Raw genomic sequence first — 23,037 nt, forward strand, 5'->3', positions numbered from 1 at the left:
CCAACTGCACATCTTGTTAGACATGACAATAAACCAGAAGTCATAGGGTGCCTGCCAATTCTGGCTAATAGTTTGGAATCCCAATATTGCATACTTCAAATTGCTCTGATTCTGCAATGCCATAGCATATTTATAGATATATTTTATGTAAATGTTGCGCCACGGCTTGTAAGTATTTAAAGAACGCTCGTTGCTGTTCGATAAAAGGTTTATATTGATCATCAGTTCCAACCACACAAATCGTTGCACTCACAGAGTTGTTGCAAGTAACAAGAACATAGCGGGTAGTTCGTTTATTTATTTTCAAGGTCAAAATGCTTGAGCCACGATGCCAGACGCATTTCGTGTAAAAAAGGCCGACATAGAATTTCACTGTAAAAGTTCATTGAAAAACATGAATTCCTCACACAAAACCGTTAGCAAACACATATTTGGTATGATCTCTCAGCTTTTTCGGGGTGATACATTCATGGTGTGCTACAGGGTGTTCTGCCGAGTTATTGCTTCTATTTCATCCGCAATATTTCCACGGCCGGCCCACCTATCCACTTCAGGTGCGACAAACCACCCAGAGAGACACCATTAATGTCGGGTGGTTCTAATTAAAATGCAGATGTTCTGAGGCATCAAGCGATCACCAATTTAGTATTGGAGGGCAGCGTGCGAGGGTAAAAATCGTAGAGGGACACCAAGAGATGAATACACTGAGCAGATTCAGAAGGATGTAGGTTCCAGTAGGTACTGGGAGAAGAAGAAGCTTGCACAGGATAGAGTAGCATGGAGAGCTGCATCAAACCAGTCTCAGAACTGAAGACTACAACAACAACAACAACAACAATAGCGTGTGCTGTACTTATCGTACGCCAGCGAAATTTGGTAGATATGTTAATACGTTAATGCGGAACTGGTTTATACTGGAAAAAATTAGTTCCAATTTAGGCCACCAGATGTAGATCTTGCGCTTTACGCTGTTTATACACTACTGGAAATGGAAAAAAGAACACATTGACACCGGTGTGTCAGACCCACCATACTTGCTCCGGACACTGCGAGAGGGCTGTACAAGCAATGATCACACGCACGGCACAGCGGACACACCAGGAACCGCGGTGTTGGCCGTTGAATGGCGCTAGCTGAGCAGCATTTGTGCACCGCCGCCGTCAGTGTCAGCGAGTTTGCCGTGGCATACGGAGCTCCATCGCAGTCTTTAACACTGGTAGCATGCCGCGACAGCGTGGACGTGAACCGTATGTGCAGTTGACGGACTTTGAGCGAGGGCGTGTAGTGGGCATGCGGGAGGCCGGGTGGACGTACCGCCGAATTGCTCAACACGTGGGGCGTGAGGTCTCCACAGTACATCGATGTTGTCGCCAGTGGTCGGCGGAAGGTGCACGTGCCCGTCGACCTGGGACCGGACCGCAGCGACGCACGGATGCACGCCAAGACCGTAGGATCCTACGCAGTGCCGTAGGGGACCGCACCGCCACTTCCCAGCAAATTAGGGACACTGTTGCTCCTGGGGTATCGGCGAGGACCATTCGCAACCGTCTCCATGAAGCTGGGCTACGGTCCCGCACACCGTTAGGCCGTCTTCCGCTCACGCCCCAACATCGTGCAGCCCGCCTCCAGTGATGTCGCGACAGGCGTGAATGGAGGGACGAATGGAGACGTGTCGTCTTCAGCGATGAGAGTCGCTTCTGCCTTGGTGCCAATGATGGTCGTATGCGCGTTTGGCGCCGTGCAGGTGAGCGCCACAATCAGGACTGCATACGACCGAGGCACACAGGGCCAACACCCGGCATCATGGTGTGTGGAGCGATCTCCTACACTGGCCGTACACCTCTGGTGATCGTCGAGGGGACACTGAATAGTGCACGGTACATCCAAACCGTCATCGAACCCATCGTTCTACCATTCCTAGACCGGCAAGGGAACTTGCTGTTCCAACAGGACAATGCACGTCCGCATGTATCCCGTGCCACCCAACGTGCTCTAGAAGGTGTAAGTCAACTACCCTGGCCAGCAAGATCTCCGGATTTGTCCCCCATTGAGCATGTTTGGGACGGGATGAAGCGTCGTCTCACGCTGTCTGCACGTCCAGCACGAACGCTGGTCCAACTGAGGCGCCAGGTGGAAATGGCATGGCAAGCCGTTCCACAGGACTACATCCAGCATCTCTACGATCGTCTCCATGGGAGAATAGCAGCCTGCATTGCTGCGAAAGGTGGATATACACTGTACTAGTGCCGACATTGTGCATGCTCTGTTGCCTGTGTCTGTGTGACTGTGGTTCTGTCAGTGTGATCATGTGATGTATCTGATCCCAGGAATGTGTCAATAAAATTTCCCCTTCCTGGGACAATGAATTCATGGTGTTCTTATTTCAATTTCCAGGAGTGTATTATTATTACTGCTGTTACTATTATTGGCAGCGGCTGTGGTTGTATAAATTTGTAGATAAGCATAATTGTTTTTCAGCAGATGCTATTAATTTTACACTCTCATATTTTTCTGAATCTAAAAATGGTGAACACCGAGAAAGAACACCGAAAAAGTACACTCACGAGCGGCACTGCCCGGAGGGCCTGTCAGGAATACCGTGACGCGAGCACATTATCGAGATCTCATTGTCCAGCATGTGATTACTGCTTTCGAAGAGCCCAACTGTGTGGAAACCACAGTTTTCATGGAAGATAGGTCAACACTTCACGTCGCTCACTCAATGGAAGATCTGTTTAATGCAATTTTCTACGAACATATTGTCTCCAGAGGCTTTCCAGATGCAATGTGACTTTTGGCTGTAGACATACCTAAAAGAAAGCGTTTGCCAAAGACACGTTTGATCTCTTCCCGAGATGAAGGACAATATACAAAAACATGTTGTTCAGATTCTAGCAACTGTTGATGAATTTTTACGGATGTTGTTCAGAACATGTTGTTCAGATTGCAGCAACTATTGATGAATTTTTACGGATGTAGCATCTCGTTTACGTCTCCGGTGCTCATACTGAACAAGTTGGTTAGCGGCGATTGATAGTAAAATCTAAATTATGCCCTTCTCACTTTCTGACCTTTCCTACTCACTTCCTAATCCAGTGCACGAGCAAACATTTCTGTACGTCTTTCTTGCAATCACAGCTCCATATTTGCACCAGGTAGCCAAAATTGGAAATAATTTTTTTTTTCAGCATATATCGGTTCCGCATTGACACATTGATATATCTACCAAGTTTCGCTGCCGTATGATAATTAAAGTCCACAATGGGCCTTCGTGAGTAGTTTCACTTTATTTATAACCCCCCGTAATATTTGGTAAACCTCGTTTCCCTCCCTGTAGATCAGTTTCAACTGTGCAATGCATAACAGATTTTAGTCCTAGCCCTTGTAATATGTTGCTCAAGAATAGTGCAAAATACCAAGACCTTTACATAAATGTATACGAGGGTAATCCCAAAGGAAAATCTCTTATTTTTTTATAAGTACAGAACTCTGTGTGGCAGTTGGTCACACTGTAATGAAGAGTGCTTCACGCGCTGTGTGTAAACATGTGCACGCCGCGCTGAGGCGCCTAATCTTGGCTTGGTAGCCGTTGACAATGGAGCCAAGTGCGAATTGCGCGGAGTTTTTGAACGCAAAGGGCATTGCGCTGATTGAAATCCATCGCCAATTGAGGGAATTGTATGGTGAGTCATGAATGGATGTCAAAAATGTTCCTAAGTGGTGTAGAGAGTTTGCAGCTGGTCGGACCGAAATTCACGACGAACAAAGGATCGGGAGACTGTCAATTTATAAAGAGACAGTGTTGAAGGTTGAGCAAAGCATGCGTGAAGATCGGCGGATCACCCTGGATGATCTCTGCACGTTGGTTCCTGAGGTTTCTCGAAGCACTGCTCACAGAATTTTAACGGAAACAAAGGTGTGCGCAAGATGGGAGCCACGCATGCTGACCGAGGACCTCATGCGGCAACGAGTTGATGCTTCCGCGCATGTCTTCCCCGCCTTGCAGCCGAACAGGACAACTTTCTGTACCCAACTGTCACGGGTGACGAAACCTGGGCATACCACTTTAGACCTGAGACCAAGCAACAATCACGCCAATGGCGGCATCCTTCTTCGTCAAAGCCGCGGAAATTCAAACAAACACAGTCTGCCAGTAAAGTCGTGACAACCATTTTTTGGGATTGGAAAGGGGTATTGTTGGTCGACTTTATGCCCACTGGGACCACAATTAACGCTGAAAGGTACTGTGAGACTCTGAAAAAACTCAAATGGGCAATTCAGAACCGGAGAAGAGGAATGTTGAGCAAGGGCGTACACATTCTCCATGACAACGCTCGCCCTCTCATCGCTCGGCAAACCGTTACTCTCCTTGAACATAATCACCCACCCCCTCTGTAGTACTGACTTGGCGCCCAGTGACTATCACCTGTTCCGTAGGTTAAAAGAACATTTGGCTGGAAAGCGATTCAGCTCCGACGACGAGGTGAAAGAAGAGGTTCATAACTTTCTGAACGGCATGGCGATGAGCTGGTATGACATGGGCATACAAAAACTGCCACAGCGTCTACAAAAGTGCATCGACAGAAATGGTGATTATGTCGAAAAACAGCTAAATGTTCAAACCGAATACTGATGTAAACCAGTGTAGAAATAAACAGGTCTATGTACTTATAAAAAATAGGAGACCTTACTTTTGGGATTACCCTCGTAGCAAATCCCTGTATGACAAGGGAAAGACATGAACCATATTTCACTGATATTCTCATCGAAATAAAGGAAATGTGCCGAACATTACAACACTAGAATAGAAAGATGTTGAGGCGCCATAAGGATAAGGTGGAGGGCGAGAGCTGTGTACAATCCGCACTATATAAGTTGGCCTGTAGCTGCACAGGCAGTGTGGTAAGGAAAGAGACAATGGCAGTCGTGGAGGCTACTTTAAAAGCAATTTGTGTCAGTATGATCATAAATCGACCACTTCAGACGCTAGAAGTATATATTTTCTTACTATAGAACCAAGAAAGAAATAGTTGCATAATAAAGCGACCATCAAGAGCAAAACCAGTTCTAATGCCTATAGGAAATCTCATAATACAAAAAAGGAGTAGAAATACAGTGGACTGACGATGCAAAAAACAGAACATCTGCCACTTGGAGATTATAGTCTTTCTCCTGGCAATCTGTTCCTCAATATTACCTATATATACTTTTTCACTTTCTTCCTTGTCTTTCCCGAAGCAAAACCTTGGGAAGTACTAATGGTTATGTTTTTTCTCTCCTTTCTCTTTATTGAGAGACTGGAATAATTAGTAGTGCTTGCAGCGCTCTCAAACATAGGTTTAATGATATTATAGGCTCTGAGCACTATGGGACTTAATATCTGAGCTCATCAGTCATGTAGACTTGGAACTAAGTAAACCTAACTAACCTAAGGACATCACACACACATCCATGCCCGAGGCAGGATTCGAACATGCGACCGTAGCAGCAGCGCGGTTCCGGACTGAAGCGCCTAGAACCGCTCGGCCACAGCGGCCGGCTTTAATGACATTATTGCTTCCTCACATTGCATATAATAAAATGTGTTGATAATGAAGAACTCTATGTTGCATGAAGACAGAAGTGCCATATTATATAGTAAAGAGATAATTACGAGAACACTCCAAGTGCGCAAGTCAGAAGGCGGTACATAACTGAGGCGGCTGCCCCTATTGGTGATGGGATGTGTCAGTGTAGGCGTAGTAGCATACTTGAATTGGAAATCAGTGGGAAACCTATTGGGTTGTAGGAATTGTATTTGAGACTAGTGTAGGATATACAGAGCTGTTCTGTGTGAATGAGGAGAGGTGGGACTTTGATGATATGTGGAAACATGTGTCTCTGGCGGAATATAAATATATTTGGATGGTAAGGTGGAAGGTACAGTGTTCAAGGGCTTGGAGGAAGTGGTAGATCTTATGCAGAACAGGTATCCAGGCAATGATGGTCTGTCAGAGGATAGGCTGAATTAACTTACGAAGGGATTCTTTGTTTTGTTTTGTTTTGTTTACGTCATTCCCCCAGAGTGAGCTGGCAGCAACACTGTGATCAGCGTGCAATTATACAGATTTGAAATATACAATGGACTTTAAAATACTGAAAAATGGTAAAACAAATGATGGATTTTAAAAAATGGTGCTATTTCTGGTAGCGTTGTCAGCTTCGATAATGCTTCATGTGGCGTTGTTTTGCTGCTGACAAAAACGACTGGTGCATTTAAGCTATCTGTGGGGTGGTGTTTGAAAGTTTGATGAACAGCTCTGGGTAAAACAATGTGGATAATAGATAAGATTTGTCGCGCTTGGAGGAGATTGGCTGCAGTGGGATGGTTTGTACTGTGCAGGGCTGAATGGGAGAAGGTGAAATGAAATAAAAGAAAGGAAGTTTCTGATGGTGGGTTGTAACTGAATTTTCAGTTCATGACGATCTGTCACCCTATGCTTCTCGTACTCAACTTTTGCCTTAGTTTAATCCCTGGTCGCTTTATTGTATTTTCTTGAAGTTTTGGGCCTGTCGCACAATTCCACTGATTATACCCTGTGGACTTCTTCAATATCCGCAATGGGTGGAGGGCTGTAAAAGAGATCACAACTACGTCAATTCACTATGAAGTGACGTAACTGTGTTTTGAAGAACTCTTCTGCACTTCGTAACTCAAATAAAACAATTACACAGCTGAGTAAACAGATCACACATTAAATAGCGCGACGTACCTGAAGTGAATCTTATGACATGAGCTCAAAGAGTACATCGAATCAAGTTACATTTCTGACTTAAAATATTCCAATTGTTTTTGGGCGTTGACACTGTAGACTGCGCCCCTTTCTCTCTGCCATCCAAAACACCTCTAAGCCGTGGCGCCAAAGCATAAACGACCCCTTCATAGCTGGTGGTCATGCTCCATCGCCGTTGCGGTTTGCCAATGTTTTGTGTCGGCGGTTATTTCATCTCTACACATGTATCAAGAAAAAACGCGCACAGTTGCATGTTCTCTATATACTAACTACCTAACTTACTGTTTCAACTTTTACAAACAGCTTTCATCAGCCGAAGAGGTTACTAATGGAACATGTTATTCCAGAGAATCTCATGTTACACTACAGGGGGTATATAAAGAAATTATTCCAATCCATATGTGGATACAGCAAACCAGTGCGTAACAGTATTGGTTAAAACAGTCTTGGTTGCAATTTTAGTTTTGTATTCTTCAATGACGCGTTTCGCGTTATTTAGGCATCTTCAGGTTATCTTTTCTAGATGGACGCACCAAGATCTGCAAAACGCGTTCCCGTCCACAGGAGTGAGTAACAGAGTAAGATGGGGGCTCAGGTAGTAAGCATAATGCGCCACAGCGTCGTGTGCCAGTACTGGGCTGGTGAAAACAAAGTGGCAACGGTTTTTGGGAAACGTAGCGGCGGCACCGAGATGGAGGATGGAACACGCAGACACTTTGGTTTGTTGGAGTATGTGGGGACATACAGAGGGGTTGATATTTTGTAGCACTATAGCGACAAGTTGGCTGATGGTTTGTGGAAAATATTTTGGAATCAAAAAAATTGAAGACGGAACAGGCAGACACTTCAAGTTGATGGTTGTATATGGGAATGTTTAAATGGATGGATATTCTGCAGCACTATGGTGACAGGATGGGTGATGGTTTCGACTGTGGGTGAGGGACATGGGGAGCTGGTTGGATGGAGTGGCCTGTCACTAGGCCGGATAAGTGAAAGTAACTTCGGGTTTTGTGGAGTGTGCTTTAGTTTTATGCTTATAAGTTGGATGAGGTTGGCCACTTGTGTTGCTTCAAATGGCTCTGAGCAGTACGGGGCTTAACATCTGAGGTCATCAGTCCCCTAGACTTAGAACTACTTAAACCTAACTGATCTAATGACATCACACACATCCATGCCCAAGGCAGGATTCGAACCCGTGACCGCAGCAGCAGCGCGGTTCCGAACCGAAGCACCTAGAACAGCTTGGCCACAGCGGCGGGCTCACAGGTGTTGTATTTGAGAAGATATTTTAGACTGGTTGAGGCATGTAGGGAGTTTATTTTATTTATGTACTTCAAATTCAATGAATCCATATAGTAATGAATCACAAGGATGTGAGTTGGTTATGTAGAAGGGCGGGGACCGGATGGGAACATTTAATTCGGATTTGATGGTAAGGGTCAGTAGGGATTGTAGGTTAGGTCATTATCTGAAGTGTAGATGTGATTACTATCGGATTTTTTCTTCTAGAGACTCTAGTTTAAGCTTTAATTACAAGCCACATTGCTGCATACAGCCTAATGCAGAATAAAGCAAGAAAAATATTGATATAACTCATTTTGTGATAGGCCTATTAGTTCGCTTGTAATTCAAGCTTAAACTGGAGTCTCCATACTAAAAAATGATATGATAACAGCGGGAGCAGCAAATGTGTTTGCTTTTTACGATTTAGTTCACATGGTCCCTTACAGAGAGGATTTGTAATATCGTATCAAAGCTTAATGTTTAACTTGACTGACCTGATGATAATCTTTGTCCACTTGTCCTTGGAGAAGATGGGCTGAGGGAGACGCACCTTGCCCACCTCAGAGAGGTTGCCGGCCCTCTGCCTCAGGAGGTAGATGCGGTCCGCGCCCTTGCCCTCCCCTAGCGTGACGGCGTGGTAGTCGCCCTCTCCAGGCTGCATGATGAGTGGCACGAGGGCCGCGCCGTATCCGCGCATGTACAGCGTCAGATTGCTCGGAGGCTGTGCCAGGGGCTCCCGTCGCCACAGAGCAAGGGGCAGCACCTTGGTGAAGCGCCGGATGTTCGTGATCTCCACGTGGCACTCTGAGAAGAAATCTAGTTACCACAGACTCTGCTCTAGAATATGATAACGCTACAATGCGCCCCCTAACACTTTCGTACCAAAAAACCGTCATTTTTCGGAGATCATTACTGCGCCGTTGCATCATCGAAAAGGCAGGAGATATCACGCTAACACCATGGTGACATACCTCTAGCCCGGATAATGGCATCAGTTTGGTGGGAAAGGATGTCGACAAGATTATCAGGTACGCCATATCCGACGGAAAACTCTCACTAATGATTGCACTAACGGAACAAAAGTCATGGGATGGCGATATTCACATATACAGATGGTGGTAGTATCGCATACTCAAGGAATAAAAGGGTGGTGTGTTAGCGGAGCTGTCATTTGTACTCAAATGATTCACGTGAAAAAGTTTGTGATGTGATTATGCCCGCACGACGGGAAATTAACAGACTTTCTATGCAGAATGGTAGTTTGAGCTAGACGCACGGGTCATTCCATCTCGGGAATGGTGAGGGAATTCTATATTTCTAGATGCATTGTGTCTAGACTGTGCCCAGAATATCAGATTTCAGGTATTACCTCTCACCACAGACAACACAGTGGCCAACGACCTTCATTAAAAGGCGGAGAGCGGCGGCGTTTGCGTACAGTTATTAGTGCTAACAGACAAGCAATAACACTTGAAATAACTGTAGAAATCAATGTGGGACGTACGATGAACATATCCGTTAGGAGAGTGCGGCGAAATTTAGCGTTAATGGGCAATGGCGGCAGATGAGTGACGCGATCGCCTTTGCTGAAAGAACATCACCTGCAGCACATCTCTTGGGCTTGTGACCATATCGGTTGGAGCCTAGGCAACTGGAAAATCGTAGGCTGGTCAGATGAGCCCCGAGTTTAGCTCGTACGAGCTATCGGCTGGTTACGAATGTGGCGCAGACCCCACAAGGCCATGGACCCAAGTTGTCAGCACCTAGAACTAAACGCATGAATTAATTCCCATATTTTTCTCTGAAAGAGGAGCTAGTTAAATGATACATGCACCGCACATTCAGTATATCAAACAGAGTCAAACAAACGGTAGTAGTTCTACAAATGAAACAAGAAACATTCTCTGTATGTATGTTCTGATCAGGGATGAAGAAGTTCTGGTAGGAGAAGAGGAAAATGCAGTTCATGAAGGGTTCCCTGTGATCCTACAAAGGCCAAATGCAAGAAGAAGGAGAAGATGTACTCATCATTTACATGGTAGTGTATAAAATGACGAATTAACTTTCTGTTTAAAACAAAGGTGTATACAAGACATTTTTGTATTCCCCTTATTAACTACCAATTGGTTTAGAGAGATTGAGCAGATGATGGTTTGATTAAGAACCAAAGGTTAGTGATGTACTTTTGCGCTACAGGCATACACACATATAACAATGTACTCCTTTCCTATCTCTGCCAGTCCGGAGACTGGCAGTGATTCATTGTGACTCTACTAATTATTACATTCAGAATAAAAAACTTATTTGATAACAAACTATAATGTCTACCACTGGACAGGCTCTACAATTTGCTTCTCTCAGTATATACTGGTAATATGTTTACGCTCTATGTGGCATTCAGTCTTATTATACCTCCTACCATCCAAAGCACACCTTAAATCGTAATTTTAACATTTTTTTTAATAGTACAACATTTATAATAAATCATACGTTTATTTAGTAATACTTTAAGACAACTGATCGAACAAATGAGCAATAGCAGAGTAACAGTAAATAAAAAATTGTCTAAGTAACAGTAAGTAAACATTTCTGTGTCACTTGTTAACAATTTGCATGTGAAATTTGGAGATTGAAATTTGATGTGATTACACTACAGAACGGAAATTTTCATCCTCTTGTGAAACTAAGTGTTCTCGTTCTTTTAGTGAAAAAAAAAAAAAAAATCCACCAATCGTCATTCAGTTTGGACTTGTAAATGTCAATATCAAAATATGAATCACCAATCTCACATTCACTGGCACTAGCCAGAAAAGTATTTATAATCTTGTAACTATGGTACTAATTAAGTTTATGCAAAATAACGATAAAATGTAACAATTGATCAGAATCTGAGAAATAAATGGAAATATACAATGTTTCTATATTGTGTCCAAAACGCTTAGGTTGAAAATTATACAGATGATAGTGAAATCAATGGTACTAATTAAGTTTATGCAAAATAATGATAAACTGTAACAGTTGATCAGAATCTGAGAAATAAAGGGAAATAATACAATATTTATATATTATGGCCAAAACCTTTAGGTTGAAAATCATACAGATGATAGTGAATTTTCTGGTGATACAACTTATGTACCACCACTGCTGTTGTAGTTTGAACAGCAACACCTTTCCCAGAGGTCATGTTAGCAAGTGGCATCTTTAAATTGACAGGTCACATAAGTAAGTGCAAGATTGGCAAGAATGCCTTGTCAAGCACTCTGTGCAAGCATGTTGATCATGTGTAGCTAATTTTGTGCAATCATGTGGACTGTTCAAACTGCATCAGGCTTGATCAAATTACAGTCATGCAAGCTTATGGAACCATACCAAAAGAGTGTAAGTTTCAACATATGAGCAGACCTGTACAAATGAACACTAGTTGGGAGGCAATTTTGTTAGAGGCACTATGGTATGTCAAAAGACATGAAGAAAATCTATCACAACAGCCAGAAAATTTTATTCTAGTATACAAAAGCTATCCCTCCTTGAAGAGCTTTAAACCGCAAGCCTGTCACTGTGAGGAAAATAGGGCTGTTGCATACATTGTTCTTTTAACAAAATACGAAGCAGTTGACACTGTCACAGATAAACAACTCATTATTAAAAACAAGAAATGAAAAATACTTAGTAAACTGTCACAGGATGAGGTTTAGACAAATCAACAACCATGTTACGACTGTATTTACAATGATACACAAAATTTAAGCTTTCACATGATGTGTCATTACTAAGTAACATAGCTTGAAGAAACTTGGACCATACATTGAAAGAACTGCTAAAATATAGCAAAGAAACTAACAGGAATGACACTTTTATTCAAAGACAATAATTACACTAAAAGCCATCACGATTTATAATGATCCCCTACACATTACAACAGACAGTCATGGTTCTTAATATGTTGAGTGTGCATGCTCCGAGAGTATTGGCAAAAAGCTGATACTGGTACATTTGGTTCATGCAAGTTGCATACATCCAGGGCCAAGCATACACCCAGAGGCAAATTATCCCTCTCCCCCTCCCATTAACCTATTGTTCTGCTATGTGTTTTATGACACCCTGTGTTCGATTTATGATTCACTGGGGATCAAGCATCCTTCTGAGAAACCCTCCATCCTTCACCCTCCCCCTCTCTTCTGGTAAATCCCTAACCACCCCTTTGCCAATATGAGCACATTTTTGTGTCACCACTCTCCTAGCATACTGGCTAGCTCATTATTCAGCCATCCAGATGGTGCTGCGAAGGCTGCCACGGGTAATTGCCCCAAAGCTGCAGGCAAGATCCGACTAGCCAGAATCTTTCTTTGTACCCGCTGGTCACACAAGGCTAAACCATGGCTTTTGGTTGACTGCTGACTGCAGACACTGTGAGACCACCAGGCACAACTTGAACACATAGTTCTAACTGAATTGTGACCCCAACATAGCATCCCCAGTTAAAAAAAATCCGCTTTACCAAGTTGAAGTGGAGCGTTGTTGATGTCCATGCATCTCAAATTTCTCACACAAAATGTAGATTCCTTCATTTTATATGAGTTATTTTTGATGACAGAAATAATCAGACAATACACATGCTTTCACATCAATAAGATATTGTTACTTGTTGTGAAAATCCTGCACAACAGTGTAGCATAACCTATGTGTACTCTAAGAGTACATTGCCTTCTGTGTGTTGACAGTGAGCATATGTGGTGATCCCATTAAATATACATGTATTAGTCCATTAGTCTCCTGGCCAATAATATCAAACCATCAGATATTTCCCTTTACCTTCCATGTACCATTATGTAATCATACAACAAGACACACAAATCTTACACAATGAACCCTTCCAAAATACTGCACACAAACCAAATTTTGTGCAATACTGTTCATAAATATTAATTTAAAATTAATTTAAATTTATTAATAAATAAATAATAAATTAAATTTAAAATGAGCACAAGTCTTTGCAACACTGATTTACTGATAATGTAAGCAGTATCGCAGCAGATGAAATGTTGCAGTAAGGAAAAAAGTAGAGACGTATTCACTTTTACATACATGTCATCACACTCACATTGTAATCATATGCTGGCAATCATTCTACATTGGTGACAAATAATTGGTACAATGCTGTGTACCTAAGTGCAGTGTAGTGGCAAAAAATATATTGTAATTCTGCTGTATAAGTTGCCAGGTGCAATGCAAAGGAATTTTTATGTAATTTTGAGCCAGTAACTTTGTGAATGGAGTTTTGAAACAACAATAGCACAGAATTATTCTTGTAATAATTCTGACAGAGGAACAGATTTTAGTTTAGAATAAAATATTCCATATGGACAAAACCACAGCTAAATTCATTTAAAGCATTATATTCTCCATTGTAATGTGTGTGAAGTTACTGAGTCTAGTAAAATGTGGAGCATCACTGAGATATAGCAGTTCTTTAGAATGTTTTGGTAGCTGTTGACATGTAGAAACATTTTCCACTTTCATCAATGAGTGGATTCACACTTAATTAATTGCATCACTTTTCTTTGAATAATTGTATGGATATCTTCTCCATGCAGATAATCCTCTTGTTATTACCCATTAACAGATTCTCAGCACTCCATCACATATTTGCTTGTATTCCTAGCTAACCACATTTCTACTGACGCATTCTGGTCAAACAACAACAGTTATTTCTTTGCAGACCAAAAGCATAGACTGTGCTATAACCAATGCAGCGCCTCACAACGGCATCAAGAAGGCACAGTGGGAATAGGGGGCAGTGTCACGCCTCCTGGAAGACAGCATTCAGCACTCCCTGTCAACACTGACTTAACCAGCTGCCCATTGGTGTCAGCCCAGTTTGATTGCAAACTTCAAGAGCATCAGTACTGAGTAACAGGAAAACAATACTTAGCCTGTGTCCTGTGAGTAGTAATAGGGAGTAAAAGAACTTGCTTTAGGAGGCACAGGAAGCACATCAAACACAAGAAAATTAAAATAAGAATTAAGTTATGTTTCTTATCTTTTTAGACACAAAGTATCACATTAATTTGTGAGTGTTATGTACAGATCATTTTGAATTCCTGCTGCCAGCCATCACAACTTCTCTCCTCGCTTGTTTGTGTTGGTGCTGACTCCAACTGTAGCTGACACAACACCCTCTCCACAGGGGTAGGAATGGATAGATTGTACAGTATTTGCTGCACTTTTTCATATGTCAACTATAATTGAGGTGTAAAAAGAAAATCCTTTGGTATATTTCAGTTGCAGCTGTTCATTATTAAAGATAGACCCTGTTCCAGGATTTCCTTGCAATTGCAGCAGAATTGAGTAATTATTTTCATCTGAGTTATTAAACTTTTTGAGCCAAAAATTGCCACTGATGATGCTTTTCGAAAACAGAGGAGGTTAATAAGTCGGGCCAAAAAGAACAGTTTCTTTTGTTGCTATTTCAGAGTAATCTTGTATGCCAGTGTTAATAAGGAACAGATGGTATTGAAACTTAACAAATTATTTTTTTTCTGCACCTCAAACCTCCCTAAACAGTGGTTTATTAGGTGAGGAACTGAAGACAAGTTAGGTAAATATCTTATCAAGAAGTACATCCTCACATAAAAATAATGGGGTAGTTTCTTCACTTACACTGTTGCAAAAATCCATAGCAAGTCTCATTTCACCACTTATCAATGGCTCTTATAAATTACATTGTTTCACTAGTTTATGAACCACATGAAAATACTCATTAAGATTGAAATAGATTACAAATACATGTAATCTAGCTTTAACGCATGGAAAGATAGTTACGACAGAGAAGTTCACCACTTCACTCTGAATGGGGATAGGAACATAAATAAGGTACACTACTTGCTGTGAATTATTTTCATATTCTTCAGATGAAAAGTAAGGAGGAAATTGTTTTGTAAAGTTCAATTCCAGTCATTCACTATAAACCCTGCAGTAGTCGGGCCATGCTTCACACTATTACTAATTGCTGTGACCTGTCAGTTTTCAAGGTGATAAGAATAGACTTTAAATAAAAATCAACAAAGCAGTTGAGAAAATGCAGTTTACAATGTTTAATTTTAATATGCTAAGTACATGCCTTTTACATAGATAAAAATTATTTCCAGTTCCGCTCAAATTGTAAGTTTCCAACTACATTACAATATATATTTGTGAATATGAAAAATATGTATAATAATATTGTAAGTAGGATGAAGGCACACATTGGTTACAACAGTTCTTCAGTTTATACAGTTAAGTCACAGTCTTCCATTTTTAAACATTTGGAACAAATAACACTTGCATGTTCCAAATAGAGATATTTTAATGTAAGTAGATAGTAAAATATCTAATCATCAAGCAGCAACAGGAGAACACACACAAAAAGGTTTAAATTTTACTAGCTTTTGCAGCTTGTATCTCCTTCTTCTGGCAGAAGCATTTAAGGGGAAGGAAGAGGGGTGAAGGAAAACGACTTGAGAGGTTTAGGAAAAGGGGTACAGTTCAGAAAAGTCACCCAGAACCCTGGGTCAGGGTAGACTTACCAGATGGTGTTTACATTACATTGTCAATAATTGATTGTCTTCATGATATTTACTACATTTGCAGCAGCTGTACCTGATAAGTCTGTTCTTTCTCCTGTCCCAGAACACATAACATCCTTTCTGTTTGTTTGGGTGTTTGGTGGGCCTTGCTTTTTGGACCAACCAGCTGCCAAGGCATCCTCAGCCCTTAAGTATCACCGGTCACCGGATGCAGATACAGAGGAGTGTGTGGTCAGCACACCACTCTCTCGCTCAGTGTTAGTTTTCATGACTTGGCCCACTACTTCTCAATCAAATTGCTCGTCAATTGGCCTCATGAGGGCTGAGTGCACCCTGCTTGCCAATAGCACTTGGCAGACCCGGTGACCCCTCCAAGTGCTAACAAAGTCCAACAATACTTAACTTTGGTGATCTGATAGGAACTGGTTTTACCACTGTGGCAAGGCTGTTGGCAAGCTCTTAAGACAAGTGGCACAGAAAATCTCTTCATGGAGTGCAGCTGTCTGGGTTGTTAGCAGAATGAATCACTAAAGAACTGGTATCTCCAACGTTCAGTAGTGAGTAAAATATCTCCAAGGGCTATCGGTGAGTGTGTCTCTTGCAATTGTAGACAGCATACAACATGTCTACACCTCCTTTCATCTTGTTATACATGACTATTATTTCTGCTTTGCCCATCTCTTCATCAACACTGTCACCATGGTGGAAACTGGATATCAATACAACATTTTTGCCTTTCTTAGGAATATATCTGACACAAGAATGCAAGATTTTCTGAAGGCAAACTTGACTGAACTCACTTGACACCTACTTGGTGTCATGAATTCAAGTGGCAATTCCTTTTTGTTTTTTCATATGATTCCTAATAAAGTTGGCCAAAATTCATTTTTCAGATTGGTAAATCAGTTATCCACTGTGATATTCGAGCCAGTTCCTGTGATGTATGTAAACAGTCTCTCAACTACAGCAGTTAGAGTATTACTTACATAATATGGCTCCTCTGATAGTGTTCCTCATACACTTCCATATCAATAGTGTAGTACATCCTGGTGTCACAAAGAGCGAATATTTTTATTCTGTATCTGTTCACCTTCTAAACTGTCTAAACTGACAACTGTGGTGAAATGCCTCTAACTTATGAACTTGTTATTCAAAGGGAGTATGTGCTGTTTTGCAGTTCTCGACAAAATGTCAAACATGTTTTCTATTGGAAGTAACTTGGCATATTTCAGTCTTTCTTCTCTTGTTGACTTGTTGTCAATCACAAATATCCAAGAAGGAAGCAAAATCTAGACAGTCACTTGGTGAGCCTCAAAATTTCTAACGCTCTGCTGTCAGTCTTCCACAGATAATTTGCATTTAGGTGGTTATCCTTCATCATTCCAGCCAAATGCAGTACTAGTAAACCTATTAGAGCTTGAATTTCACTTGCAGTCCCTGTCTCTGTAAAATTTACCTCTTGGGACTTGATAAATGGTTCGTATTTTTAAACTATTGAGCTGACAGTATCACCAGTAAAATTTCAGTTGGCATTTTAAGGTGTTTTGCAGTAGGCTTTTTACCAGGAGGATATTTTCTGACCTGGTGTTAACATTTTTTGGAGATACATGTCTATTCCAGTATGACATTATTACCAGTAAAAATTTGCTTCCAAATTTCAGTAGGAATTTTCAGATGTTTTGCAGTAGGCTTTTCACCAGGAGAATATTTTATGACCTGGTGTTAACATTTTTGGAGATACATGTTTATTCCATTTTTATTAAACACATTTTCCAAGTCATTATGGCCAAATAGTCAACCTACATACAGGCATACAGGAGTTATACACTGCCTCACAAGAAAAAGTTAAGCACCCAAAAGGGGAGGAGGAAACAAAATGAAACTTTATGGGTTTCAGAATGATGCTGCACTCTCTCTGGCCTGGAAACACATACCGAATTGGTTGTATCCTCACCTGAGGCAAGCTGCCCAAAACTATTGCACCTGGTCCTTGGTATCCTGGATGTTGGAACTGGGATGGTGGTGATGTCCAAGCTGACCTCACACAATTTCTATTGGGGACATATCTGGGGATCTTGCTGGCCATAGGAATACCTTGACATCACACAGACAATTCTTAGACACTCATGCCATGTATGGAGGAGTACTGTCCTGTTGAAATTTATACCACAATACTGTCATTTGTGTGTTAACACAAGAATGCAATACATTCAGGACACATTATTGTGCAGTCAGAGTTCCCTCAGTCACAATCTGTTGTGACATGAAGTAATGCCCAATGGTTCTCCACATTGTGATGCCAGAAGTAGCATCACTGAGCCATGCTGAAATGATGGAAGAATGGGACCTCTGCCCGCATCATTGTTATAATCATTTACATTGGTCATCTGGAGTAGTGGAGAACTGCAGTTCATTCATAAGTGGAATGGAATGCCATTCATTAGCAGTCCATGCTTTCTGGTCACAAAACCACTCCACAACATCCCTTTGTGTTCTGTTTTTTTCAAGATTCCATTCAACCACATCTCACCTCCACAAGGCAGGACTGCCCTGTCACATACCAGGTACAGATGTGAAGTGGGGTGAGTTGTTAGTGGCATCCTGAGTAGTCTATTCTCATGACAATGACTATCATAAATAGTGAGCCATAGTAGAGTTTCTTACTGGTAAGATCATCTTCATTGCTGTTGTATGATGAACTATTATCCAAAGTCACAGCAGCAGAAGACTGTTAAATTTTTAACAGATAGTTTTCAGGAAGATTGTTGCATGAAGGCAAAAACTTTCTTAGAGAGCAGGCAAAAACAGTTTACCCACACACTATATGTAGCATAAACTTATGCTACATGCCCTGTGCTATGAGGGACCAAGGAGCTGGGAAAAATTAACAGTTAGCAGTTTTGAATTGAAAATAATTATCTGTTACATTCTAGATTACATTGTAATGATTGTGCTGTACTTTTAAATGCTGGGAACAATAGATCGTTGACATAACATTGTGTTTTTGAATGTTAGAGGAGTGCAATGGCCATAATTATACCTTTTCAAACCGCATTTTAAATTTTACCAACTGGCACAAGAGTTTTATTTCCATGTTCTGCTCCACTCTGGACCGCTGTGCTTTGTTAAATGTTCTGCTCCACACTGTAGCGCTGTGCTTTGTTACAAACTAGTGCCACATTATTTGCAAGATATTACTTGGTTTACATTCTTAACACAGATTGTCTAAAGATCATTTGTTAATATACCACCAAACAAAAATATGTCCTGAGCTGGATAATCAAGACACCTGAAAGCCTGACAGCTACTTTACTGAATTTAGTTTGGAAATAAACTTCGTCAATTTGTGCTGTTTTTGCTATACAGTATGTTTGTATACCGCATTATAAGTGACCGATGACCATAGCAGTCTGGTCCCTTTAATCCCTCAACCCAACCAACCAACCACATTAGGATGCCTTTTTGTATAGTTTTCAAGCATACTTTAATGTTTAAGCCATTCAGCTCCTCTTATCTCCTTCCAATTGTCACAGCGTTGCATTTACAGCTTTCACTACTAAGCACAAAATAGAGGGGCTCTCATGTCAAGATCTTTTACCTTCTGATGTAGTCTTATGAAGAGTGTTCCAAAATTTTGTTCCTCGAAGGAGGAAGTAATAAGAGAAATATTATTTAGAGGAGTAAATGATTTTTTAAGCTTGTTCTGGAATATATTATTGGATAAAGGAGGGATTTTGGCTATCTGAACAGTCACTGTAGCTAATGAAGAAAAAGTTGAACAATAAGGTTTCAATAAGAATACACAGACATAAAAATTAAAAATGTTCTTACGTCTCATCCTGAAATAATTGCTTATACCTCTTCAATGTTGCGGTGTCACTTTGGTATTTCCCTCCATTATTACTGGTGTCCTTGCAGGTCCTCATGATAATCCAAAACTGTTACAATGGATTTTCATGGACTTATAAATAAATTTTCAAACTATTTTTAAAAATGTCCCGAATACATGCACATACAACCTCTATATAATGTGTTCACAAGGTTAATAATACTTGGTTTTTGCACACATGCATCTAGTCTCTTTTAGATCTCAACACAGACAGACAGGAAGCTACTAATTAATTAATGCCTGCTGGATTGCTCATTAATAATCATCTCTGGCTTCAATATCTTTCATTGTCATCACAGGTGGTATCCCTATCTAGTGGTCAGAGAGCACATCTTTTAATCAACTTCAAAATTACCATTACAGGTCCAAACATTCACTCATTTTGCTTTTTAACATGAGCTGTTTGTACAAGTTGTACAGTTTGTACAACAGACTACCTGCAACAATGGGCAATTGCCAATTCTGTTTGCTAATAATATGGGTGATAATAAAAACTTAGAATTACCTCACTCTTTCCAGTTTGTGAAAATAAGAGCAAGTACATCCTCATCACAAAGGACATACCTGACAAGGGGCAACTGCTAAAATGAGTTGCCTTGCCCCTGGTTCAGGTCCTCCATATGCTCTTGTCACTTGATTAGTTTCAGTATCACACAACTTTAAAAGGTAGAGATCTAAGCATTTTATTTCAAGTTTATGATGGAGGGACCTATTATTAATTAAAGGAAAGTTAAATAAATAGTTCTAGGCTAACTACAAGTAATGTAACTTAAAACAGTGGTTCTCTTCGGTATTAAAAAAAGCGTTCTGTACATCAGAAACAAAATTCTGAATATTAGCTATGTCATTATGTTGTGACCATTTAAATTTTTTTACAGATACAGGAGTTGTAACAGAATCTCCAGCATTTTGCAAGTGCTGATTTTATTATTTTTTCCACTTTTTTATGTTAATCATCAATTTTGGCACAATGCTAACCTAAATATGCCTACAGGATTGATAATGACCTGCCTGGGACACAATATGGTCAATGTATTATTCTCAGTGGTCAGGTCAGAAGAAATATAACATAAATTTGCATGACAAATGCTTTGCTCAATTTGTGCATACTGATATTATGTTTTATGTTGCTTACCTACCTACCATGATTACTTATTAGTTCATAACTTGTAATAGTCAAGACTAGTTATCAAATTCCTAATAATAGACACTGATTAGCATAAAATATGTCTTATTTTGATTATTCCCTTTTCACAGTAATGTTCAACCTTATGTGTTCATCCAGTTATTGTCAACCCACTGAAAAAAAGGCCTCCTTTCAGAAATCACAACTACAAATTACAGCTGTTGCCTGTGATCACTAATAAAAGATGTATGTGAAAATCATAAAACTCCATATCACAAAAAGATCTGAAGATCTGTAATGTTAAACAAACAAAAGCAACAACTGAAGACTTGTAATGCTGAATGAACAAAATCAGAATGAGACCAGGCCCATTTAGCAGCAGTTCCTGAAGCTCTTAGATGGTGGAGGAGGTAGTGGTGGTGGTGGTGGTCGTCGTGATGGTGATGGTGGAAGTGCATAACAGTGGATTAGAAGGAAACAGACATGGGCATGATATTCTTGACACCTTAAAAATACAAGATGGAATGGGATTCAGAAATTCCTTGTGGACAAATACTAAAGTTTTCCAAAGACTTCTATTTATGGTTGAGGGATGCAACTTGGAAAAAAAAAGAGGACAATTTCCGAGTGCCAGTTTTTGATTCCCTCAGACCAGTGAAGGCAATTCACGCTCATATTTCATTGCAAATCCATTGAACAAAGGGCAGTAAGTTACTTAACTTCAATGTATTGTAATATATAACTAGTAATGAAACGGTAACCACTCCATAGTCAATGCAGTGCAAAATGAGAAAGTCTCAAATACTTTTAATGAATAGTTTCCCTAGAGTTATTTAAAAATAACTGCCATAGCAAAAACCATGTCAACCCAAAAGTTGTGGGTTTCAATTTTTTATGCAAAAAGTAAAAAGTTTTCCAAAGAAATACTTCAGCAAGGGATGCAGTTTTGCTTGCTTTATTTACAGAAAGTCTTTCGGCCACCAGAAGATGTCTCTATTTTAAGTTTTCTACAGTCCTTGACTCAAACTGAGATGTGGACATGATCCTCTGCATGACATGGCAAAAAGTATACCATTATAGATACATGATAAACAATTTTGACAATGAGCCTGAACTATGAATCAATGCAGACTAAGCTTTACAAAATAGTGCTACAATGGGATATGCATCTAGATCAGGGGCGCTTTTCCTGTTTTTTTACTTTATTCTCTTTGTGCCCTTTGGACGTGAACCTCTTAGCCACTCTCTGATACTTGATACGCTACAAATTAAAAAATGTCCAATCACACATACAAACATATACTCATGTTCTGAATAAAATATTTATGTTAATTGTAAACAGATTAATTAAACCATAATGTGTTTCCATCACCGCCATAAGATATCACACCTAGGAGCAATTACATATGGAACAAATAACATTAATATCTTTTGAGAGATTTCTTGGTGTGTGCTGTTTAAATTGTTTTATTTCTATGAAAATGATGATATTGAGTTACCAAAGGAAGTTCTACTTAGTTCTACCTGTGTGAAGCCAGGGAAGCTCACTAGTTAACTGTAAGACAATTTCAGTTGACAGCGGCACTTTCAGTTATTCTAATTAATAAACAGATTAAATGCACCAGCTGTAGTAATGTCAATAGAGTAAGTTTAAAGTAGTGTAATTTGCATAAAATGTTCTGTGTTGAACCAGGGATAGTTAATGTCATTAGCCCTTCACAAAAAAGCAGTTATGAAACTATTAATATCTTTCCTTCACAAAAACTGAAATATTAAAACAATAATATACACACTGTAATAACAGTTAAAACATCACAGGGTCATTTTTCATGTGTTTAATTATAGTTACTTAAAGAAATGGAACACTGGCAGGAGTACTCTGATATAAGTGCTTAAGTGTATACTTTCATGAATCAGCTATACCAATCTTCCCTTCCCAGTCATGTTTATGTGTAGGCCATGCTTAGTGAAACCCCATCTGTTGATAGTCCCAACGGGCACCAGAGTAACACGAGCAAAGTTGAATGTCCTCAGAACCATCCATAACCCCACATTGATTCGCCTCACAGCTCCATCAAGGTGTGGTCAATCACGATGCTGGAACAGCTCAACAAAGTGTACATTGGTGCCATGAGTCAGGGAAGCTATCTTGTCCATGTCACCAACTATGTCATATGCCCCATCCTTGTCCAAACTGTTTTCTGCCCCACCCTCTATCACTACATGGTCCTCAGTTGAAGTGTGCTGCACATTTCCTGCTCCTTGTTCTACCTGAATCTCTTCACAACTTAACTCTGGCAGCAGTAGATACCTGTTTTTGGTGTTGATAATAAAACTGTTGGATCACGTTCTCTTTCTTTCTATCCTCCTACCAGTTGCCAGTTCACAACCGCCCTCCTC

The 23,037-nt window shown here is 40.4% G+C and overlaps 1 protein-coding gene across 1 annotated transcript in view; it reads right to left on the reverse strand.

Annotated features, from left to right (window-relative positions):
- The window catches only part of LOC126278785 (uncharacterized), a 268,939-nt gene that overhangs the window by 42,391 nt on the left and 203,511 nt on the right, over positions 1–23,037 (reverse strand). The window contains exon 17 of the mRNA XM_049979062.1: positions 8,552–8,861. Coding sequence (XP_049835019.1) covers positions 8,552–8,861 — 310 coding nt within the window. The remainder of the gene's footprint in view (positions 1–8,551; positions 8,862–23,037) is intronic.

The sequence above is a fragment of the Schistocerca gregaria genome, chromosome 6 (assembly GCF_023897955.1).
Source record: "Schistocerca gregaria isolate iqSchGreg1 chromosome 6, iqSchGreg1.2, whole genome shotgun sequence".
Lineage (NCBI taxonomy): Eukaryota > Metazoa > Arthropoda > Insecta > Orthoptera > Acrididae > Schistocerca > Schistocerca gregaria.